Source organism: Cetorhinus maximus, chromosome 23 (assembly GCF_964194155.1).
Source record: "Cetorhinus maximus chromosome 23, sCetMax3.hap1.1, whole genome shotgun sequence".
In the NCBI taxonomy this organism is placed as follows: Eukaryota; Metazoa; Chordata; class Chondrichthyes; order Lamniformes; family Cetorhinidae; genus Cetorhinus; species Cetorhinus maximus.
Window position 1 is genome coordinate 8,612,559 of NC_135901.1, and position 9,071 is coordinate 8,621,629.

Consider the following 9,071-nt stretch of genomic DNA (forward strand, 5'->3'; position numbering starts at 1 on the left):
TCTCCAAGTGGCAGTCCGCCAGTAGGAGGCAGTGGTCAGAGAAGAACACCGGCTTGACCTCGGTGGATCTGACTGTGAATGCACGGGACACAAACAGGAAGTCTATCCTGGAACGAATGGACCCGTCTGGCCGCGACCAGGTATATCTACGCTGCGCTCCGTCTGCAGGGTTGCTGAAGACGTCGTGCAGCTTGGCATCCTTAACTGTTTCCATCAGGGATCTGGACGTAGCGTCCAATCTGCTTCCGGCCCTGCCGGATCGTCCAGCCGCATCGATGATGCAGTTGAAGTCCCCGCCCAGAATGACCGGCCTGGAGGTCGCCAGCAGCAGTGGGAGCTGCTGAAAAACCTCCAGCCGCTCAGCCCCTTGTGCCGGGCCGTACACGTTAATTAACCGGAGTGGAGCGTTCTTGTACATTACGTCTGCTACGAGGAGGCGCCCACCCACCACCTCCTTGACCTCGGAGACGGTGAAGTTGCCTCCCCGCAGCAGAATACCCAGGCCGGAGGAACGAGAGTCGTTTCCGCCCGACCAGATCGATGGCCCGTGGGACCACCATCGTGACCATTGCCTGTAGGAGCTGAGGTGCGGTATCGCACACTCCTGCAGAAACAACAGGTCAGCTTTGACCTTGGCTAGGTAGTCCAAGGTCGCAACACATCGCGTAGTAGATTTAATGCTACGCACATTTATGGATACAATCTTTAAACCCATTTTAAAGCATTTATTCTCCTACCAAACCCACTGTCTCTGAGAGTCCCAGACCTTTAGTCTGCTCCTTCATACTCGTAGTGAGCTCAAATTCCTTCACTTTGGATGGGCTGAGGTAGATCTCCTTGGCCGTGTTCTGCTCCGGTGGCATCTGGAGGTTCACGTAGAGAGCGGGTTTTGAGATGACCTTTGCTGGAGAAGCTTCTCCAAAACTCACCCCCTCTGGGGTGTTGCTGTTCCCGGCTTCCTGGAGCTGGGGTGCGATGATTGCCTCACTGCTCCCAGATTCCAGGGGCTGTGGTGCACTGGCCTCCTCAGGTTGCAGGCAAAGTTGGGGTGCGCTGGTCTCCTTGTTGTCTCCAATTTTCTGGAGCTCGGGTGTCTCGTCCTCCAACGCCCTGGAGCTTTGCCGCCTCTTCTGTCGGTGCCGCTCTGGCACTTCATCATCCGAAGAGCTGCTGCCCTTGTCGTCCGTGTCGGATGGGAGACGCCTCTTGCCGCTTCTCTGGGAAACGCCTTTGCTTCTTCTTCGCTCCCTCTTACTTTTCTTCTTCTTCACCGTCCGCCACTCCCCCTGCTGCTTTTCCACTGCTGCCTCCTCCTCCATTGATTCGCTGTCCTGAGGACTGGGAGGTTCAGGGGGTAGTGCTGTTGATTGGCTCTCTGTTGCCTCAATCTCTTTCTCCACCTTGTCTCTCTCTGTGTCCTCCTTTGTCCCGTTGAGCTCCCTGGGGGCCTTGGTGGTTGGAGTGACACGGAACATTTCTTCTGCTTCCCCCTGGTCGGCTTTGGCTGCCTGTGCGTAAGTACGGGAGCGTTTGGGGCAGGTCCTGTAGAGGTGACTTGCCTCGCCACACAGGTTGCAGCACTTGGCCTGTTTGCAGTCTTTTGTCTGGTGCCCTTCCTGTTTGCAGATCTTGCAGAGGGAGGCGCTGCAGTTGGCCGCCACATGACCAGCCTTGCCGCATGAGCGACAATGCTTGGGTTGCCCAGCGTAGACCAGGTAGCCACGGTTTCCCCCGATGGCGAAACTGGAGGGAGGGTGGAAAATGGCTCCCTTACCATCGGTCTTTAGCGTGACCTTAAACAGGCGTTTGCCTGTCCAGATCCCCAGGTCGTCTCGAATCTCGGTGCCGCTCCCCACCTTATCGAAGTACCTGGTGAGGAAGGTGACCACGTCGGCGACAGGGACGAAGGGGTTGTACACATGCACCATCACCTCACGTTCCCGTTGCAACGGCAGAGAAAAGTGCGGCTCCGCCGTCAGGATCTTCATCTCCGGCAGGTCTCTCTTCTCCTCGAACACCCTCAGGAGCCGGACGCAGTCTGCCACTCGCTTGAACGTCACGTCGAAATAACCACCTTTGCGGGAGTCGTGCAGGGTGAAGATCTCCGTAGCTTGGAAGCCGCACGCCTTCAACAGGATCCTCCTGGTGAAGAAGCCCCGATCCATAGGTGATCCTCCTTCGCTGTGGTTCACCGTGACTCGGACGGTGATAGGTAGCCCACGGTATGGATTTGGATTGCGATTGGTTATCGCCCTTCCATCCCGACCTTGCCTTGGCAGGACCATGGTGTCGCCCCTGCAACACTTGATCTTAGCCAAAAGGCCGAAAAGGCCGCTTTAACAATGCTGTGTGGTAAGGGGTTGCAGGATTTTCACCCAACAATGATGAAGGAACGGTAATATATGCCCAAGTCAGGATGATGTGTGTGACTTGGAGGGAACTTGGAGATTTTTGCATGCACCTTCTGTTATTGTCTTTCAAATGGGTCGAAGTCAGTTTTAGAAGGTTCTGTCTAAGTTCTTGTCGACATGACAATGTATAAGATCCCTCTCCTTCAGTATCATCCCCCCTCCAAGGGCCCCAAACCTTTTACCTCTCTATCTGCTTCCATAGAGGCCAGAGTCTTGAGTAGGCCCAGACTGGGTGGAAGGTTCCCTTCCCTGATGGGCATGAATGAAATGGTTGGGTTTTATAACCCTACAGCTTTCATGGTCACTTGTTCCTGGTGCTGGCCCCACAAATGGCTAGATCCATTCGTCACCTGGACTCTGTTTCTCTCTCCCCAGGTGCTGCCAGACATGTTGAGTTTTCCTGCACTTTCTGTTTTTATATCAGTGAGCCCTTAATATCTGCTTCATATACTGGTCAATCGATCTTTCCACAGGGGTGAGTGTGTCTGAGAAGTGTGCAACTGGAAAGCCTTATCCATTCACCTCTTGCATTACTACAGCAGATATACATTGTCCTGACAGTGCCAGCAGGGCTGTGGAATTTATTGGAGAGATCTTTCAAAAAGCTAGCATAGGCATAATGGACTGAATGGGTTCAATCTATGCTGCATCATTCTATAAAACAGTGGATATTCGGTATCAGGGGATAGAAGAGAAAGAAAAGAACCAGTGACGGTGTGACTTAACCGAGCTGGAGTCAGCACCTTCAGGGAGGAGAGACAGAGGGGAACCAGTCGGAAAATCTTCAAAAGCTCAGTAAGCAAAGGTTCAAATCACTTAAAAAAATAAAGAATGGCACAGCACCTATTCAGTAGGATATATGTGTGATTTTAAAAATTAATTTATCGCAATTGGGTTCCAATTACGTTCTATTCCCGCTTTAAAATTCAAATGGCGCTGCTGTTACCCAACATTCCCTGCGGATGTGAAAGTGCCCTATTCATATTACAGGAGAGCGGTGCGCAGGCGCAGTGCTGTACTCTAGCTGGAGCATGCGCATTATCAATTTGATCAGAGCTGAGCGAGTGAGGGAGAGGCGTTTCTCAGCGGGTGAGTGTCGATGGGGCGGACTGAGGATTGGAACCAGGAGTCGGGGTGAGGAGGAAGCGGAGGCTTCATAAACGCTCACTGCAGGCCGAAATCCAGGAATAAGACGCTGCAGGTCCCGTAATCGCAGTTCCAGGACATTTTTCCCGGTCCAGCACCAGGTTAGCGGCCGCCATATTGGTCCAGCGGGCGGCGGAGGGCTTACGCGGCCATCTTGATGACGCAACAGAGAGTGGGCGGGGCCTGAGGGTCCCGGTGACTCGGAGAGAAAGGCTGCGTTTGCTGCCAACGCCGTGAAACTCTTTTGAGTTATCAATAGTCACAGATTGCAACTCTTTCGAGTACAATCACAGTTCTTGGTTTCCAGGAGTGGGACATGAACCCACAACCCTCTGATTCAAAGGCGAGGGTGCTATGAACTGAGCCACAGCTGACACCTCTCCAACGCCGTGAATGTGGGCTGAGACAATGAGCTTGTTAACCTGCTCTTTACTGCCTAATAAAACTGCTGCTGAGCTGTGGCTCAGTTCATAGCACCCTCGCCTTTGAATCAGAGGGTTGTGGGTTCATATCCCACTCCTGGAAAACCAAGAACTGTGATTGTACTCCAAGAGTTGCAATCTGTGACTGTTGATAACTCGAAAGAGTATAATAAAAGCAAAATACTGCGGATGCTAGAAATCTGATATAAAAACAGAAAATGGTGGGAAATACTCAGCAGGTCTGGCAGCATCTGTGCAGAGGGAAACAATTAACATTTTGATAAAAACAAAACAAAAACAGAATTACCTGGAAAAACTCAGCAGGTCTGGCAGCATCAGCGGAGAAGAACACAGTTGACGTTTTGAGTCCTCATGACCCTTCAACAGAACTAAGTAAAAATAGGAGAGGGGTGAAATATAAGCTGGTTTAAGGTAGGGGGGTGGTGGGAGAGAAGTAGGGGGCGGGGTGGTTGTAGGGACAAGTAAGCAGTGATAGGAGCAGATAATCAAAAGATGTCACAGAAAAAGGAACAAAGGTGGTGATATCTAAAAGAATGTGCTAATTAAGAATGGATGGCAGGACACGCAAGGTACAGCTCTAGTGGGAGTGGGGTGAAATAAGACTAAAAGGGCATAAACAGTATAGATTTAAAAATAATGGAAATAGGTGGGAATAGAGAAAGCTATATAAATTATTGGAAGAAACAAAAGGGATGGGGAAGAAACAGAAAGGGGGTGGGGATGGAGGAGGGAGTTCAAGATCTAAAGTTGTTGAATTCAATATTCAGTCTGGAAGGCTGTAAAGTGCCTATTCAGAAGATGAGGTGCTGTTCCTCCAGTTTGCGTTGAGCTTCACTGGAACAATGCAGCCAGCCAAGGACAGACATGTAAGCAAGAGAGCAGGGTGGAGTGTTAAAATGGCAAGCGACAGGGAGGTCTGGGTAATGCTTGCGGACAGACCGAAGGTGTTCCGCAAAGCGGTCGCCCAGTCTGCGTTTGGTCTCTCCAATGTAGAGGAAACCGCATTGGGAGCAACGAATGCAGTAGACTAAGTTGGGGGAAATGCAAGTGAAATGCTGCTTCACTTGAAAGAAGTGTTTGGGCCCTTGGACAGTGAGGAGAGAGGAAGTGAAGGGGCAGGTGTTGCATCTTTTGCGTATGCATGGGGAGGTGTCGTAGGTGGGGGTTGAGGAGTAGGGGGTGATGGAGGAGTGGACCAGGGTGTCCCGGAGGGAATGATCCCTACGGAATGCCACTTGGGGGGGTGAAGGGAAGATGTGTTTGGTGGTGGCATCATGCTGGAGTTGGCGGAAATGGCGGAGGATGATCCTTTGAATGCGGAGGCTGGTGGGGTGATGAGTTAACATTTTGAGTCTGTTTGACTTCTTCAGAGCACATGAACTTGAAACGTTAACTCCGTTTTTGTCTCCACAGATGCTGCCAGACCTGCTGAGTTTTTCCAGCATTTTTGTTTTTATTTCAGATTTCCAGCATCCACAGTATTTTACGTTTATTTTACAGTTTAAATCACTGCCACTTCTCTTCCAGGAATGCCTACCTTGAGGAAGTATTGCTCTTCTCTCTGAAGTGGATTTCTGTTTGTCTCTTTCACCATGTTCACCTTCATTGCTTTCCATTTACCCCCTGGGATTTGGTAAGGTGTTTCCTAAAACTCGCTTTCACAGCCATATTTCCTTCCTCAGCGATTGTCTCCATGTCCGACTTACCCCATGTGGATTCCAACTGAAGTTCCATCCCTCGTGTTTTGAATCCACCCAGGATTACAGGTATCTCCAGGACATACAATGTTCCTCGGAGATCTGTTCTCACTCAGTGCCATGTGCCACCATATGTACACACTCGACCCCTCTCTCCAGCAGCACCGAATCACACTATCTCAAAGCCATCCTTGTCCCCAGATTCACTTTATTCTTTGTCACATCAGACACCTTAACAATAAACTTTTTCTCTTTCCTTCAGGTGTTAAACTGCTGCTGCTGCTCCACTCTCTCTGAATGAAGATTTAGCTTCACACACACCAAATGTTCCTCCTGTGCCCAACATCTGTGAGTAAAACATTTTGTTTTCTTTCCCATTGCATTTCTTTTCTAATTCTGGGTTTAAATTGTTGACTTGCAGGAACTGAAGGGAAAGGAGGTGAATCCAGGGAGGACACTGACTCTGGAAAGGTTGGCCCAGGTCTCTCTCTCTCTCTTAAAGACACTGACATCCTTTGCTCTGTCAGCTTGACATATTTATTATATGGCTAAAAGAATGGCTCCTTTCCTCATGCTCACAATTAAAGGGGTGGCTTTCCCAGGAGATGGCTGACATTTAAGGGACAGGAAATTAATATAGGACGTAGATATGACTTGTGTTAAATAGTAGACATTTTATATAAATTATTGATGGTACTGTAATATAGCACATTTATTATTATTTCTATTTTTAAAAAATATAGTACTGATTAACACACATTTTTAGTCAGTTATATGTACATAGACTAGCATAAACATTTTCAGGTCCCTGTCTCCAGGACATGAAGCCCTGACCATTGATCTCAGCATGAATCGCTTCTTCAGGAGCATTGGGAAGCCGAATATTAAGTACGGCAAAGTGGGAATGGAGAGTAGGTGTCTGGGATGACTTTTGAATGGGAGAAGAATGAATGTTTCATAGAAACGAGAATTGCCTGTTCTGAGTTTCTATCCTGTACTGACAGTGATGACTTTTGTAAACTCCTTTTGCAGGATATTAGAAGGAGAGGATTTGCAGACAGAAATCTCAAATCAAACGTCACATGAAGATCTGACAAAGTCACTTAGTTTATGAGGACCAGAATATCATTGGCCTTTGAATCTAGAAGGAGAAATGTTTGTCTGTATTGTCTGCTTCAAAAGGTTTTAAACATCAGTGTGACTGGTAAAACATCAAGACACACAGAGCCGAGCCAGAGGTCCTGGAGCACTGACTGTGGAAAGAACTTTTACTGGTTACCCAGTTGAAAAAACATCTCACAATTCACAGTGAGGAGAGGCTGCACATGTGGCCTGTGTCCAGACGAGGCTTCAACTGATCGTCGAGCCTGGAGAGGCACAAGGACACCTGCATCATGGAGAAACCATGGAAATGTGGGGACTGTGGGAAGGGACTCAGATCCCCATCAGAGCTGGAGATTCATCGACGTAGTCACACCGGGGAGAGACCGTTCACCTGCTCTGAGTGTGGGAAGGGATTCATTGATTCATCTGCACTGCGGAAGCATGAGCGAGTTCACAATGGGGAGAGACCGTTCACCTGCTCTGACTGTGGGAAGGGATTCACTAAGTCATCCAACCTGCAGTCACACCAGCGAGTTCACACTGGGGAGAAACCATTCTCCTGCTCCAAGTGTGGGAAGAGATTCACTCATTCATCCAACTTGCTAACACACCAACGAGTTCACACTGGGGAGAGGCCATTCACCTGCTCTGAGTGTGGGAAGAGATTTATTAACTCATCCCACCTCGTGGCACATGAGCGAATTCACACCGGAGAGAGACCGTTCGCCTGCTCTGAGTGTGGGAAGGGATTCGGATCCCCATCTAAGCTGGAGATTCACCGACGCAGTCACACCGGAGAGAGGCCGTTCACCTGTTCCACATGTGGGAAGGGATTCACTCAGTCGTCCCACCTCCTGTCACACCAGCAAATACACACAGGGGAGAGGCCGTTCACCTGCTCTGAGTGTGGGAAGGGCTTCATTGATTCATCCGCACTGCGGAAGCACAAGCAAGTTCACACTGGGGAGAGACCATTCACCTGCTCTGAGTGTGGGAAGAGATTCAGTCATTCATTCAACTTAGTGACACACCAGCGAGTTCACACTGGGGAGAGACCATTCACCTGCTCTGAATGTGGGAAGGGATTTGCTCATTCATCCACCTTGTGGGCTCACCAGCGAGTTCACACTGGGGAGAGACCTTTCACCTGCTCTGAATGTGGGAAACAATTCAGTGATTCATCCACCCTGCGGAAACACCAGCGAGTTCACAGCAGGGAGAGGCCATTCACCTGCTCTGACTTTGGGAAGGGATTCACTCATTCTTCAAACCTGCTGACACACCAGCAAGTTCATGAGTGATTACAGAAATTGGATTCTGCTGTTATTGCTGCTGTTAATCACATCCAGGATTGAACCATGTTCATTCTCACAGTTAGTGAAGTGGGAGGGTCGGAGGGTTTCATTCTGCTGGACTGGCCGGTCACCATAAGACCACAAGATGTAGGAGCAGAAATAGTCCATTCGGCCCATTGAGTCTGCTGCTCTATTCTATGAGATCACGGCTGATCTGATAATCCTCAACTCCAATTTCCTGCCTTTTCCCCATAACCCTTGATTCCCTTACTGATCTTAAAATCTGTCTATCTCAGCTTTGAATATACTTAACGACCCAACCTCTACAGCCCCCTGCGGTAAAGAATTCCGCAGATTCGCTATCCTCTGAGAGAAGAAATTCCTCCTCATCTCCATCTTAAATGGGCGACCCCTTACTCTGAGATTATGCCCTCTGGTCCTACACTCTCCCATAAGGGGAAAAAAACCTCTCAGCATCTACCCTGTCAAGCCCCCTAAGAATCTTATAGGTTTCAATAAGGCCACCGCTTATTCTTGAGTGAGTACAGGCCCAACTTACTCAAACTCTCCTCATAAGAAAATCCCTCCATACCCGGGATTAACCTCGTGAACTTCTCTGAACTGCCTCCAATGCCCCTTAGATAGATGGACCAAAACTGTCCACAATATTCCAAACGTGATCCAACAAGTGCCTTGTATAGTTTTAGCAAGACTTCCCTATTTTTATATTCCATTCCCTTTGAAATAAAGGCCAACGTTCCATTTGCCTTGCCTATTACCTGCTGAACTTGTATGCTAGCTTTTAGTGATTCATGCACGAGAACCCCCAAATCCCTCTGTGCTGCAGCTTTCTGCAGTCTTTCTCCATTTAAATAATATTCAGCTCCTCTATTCTTCCTGCCAAAGGAATAACCTCATGTTTTCCCACATTATATTCCATCTGCCAAGTTTTTGCCCACTCACTTTACCTGTCAA

General features: G+C 49.0%; 1 protein-coding gene across 3 annotated transcripts in view; it reads left to right on the forward strand.

Moving 5' to 3' along the window:
• Positions 1–8,357, forward strand: part of LOC144698158 (uncharacterized) — a 51,097-nt gene extending 42,740 nt beyond the window's left edge. The window contains exons 1-3 of one of the 3 annotated variants that reach the window (XM_078570102.1): positions 3,478–3,658; positions 5,960–6,045; positions 6,730–8,357. In XM_078570102.1, coding sequence (XP_078426228.1) covers positions 7,092–8,102 — 1,011 coding nt within the window. In that variant the 5' untranslated portion in view covers positions 3,478–3,658; positions 5,960–6,045; positions 6,730–7,091 and the 3' untranslated portion in view covers positions 8,103–8,357. The other 2 variants (XM_078570103.1, XM_078570101.1) reach the window with 2 other exon arrangements.
• Positions 8,358–9,071: the final 714 nt, after the last annotated feature.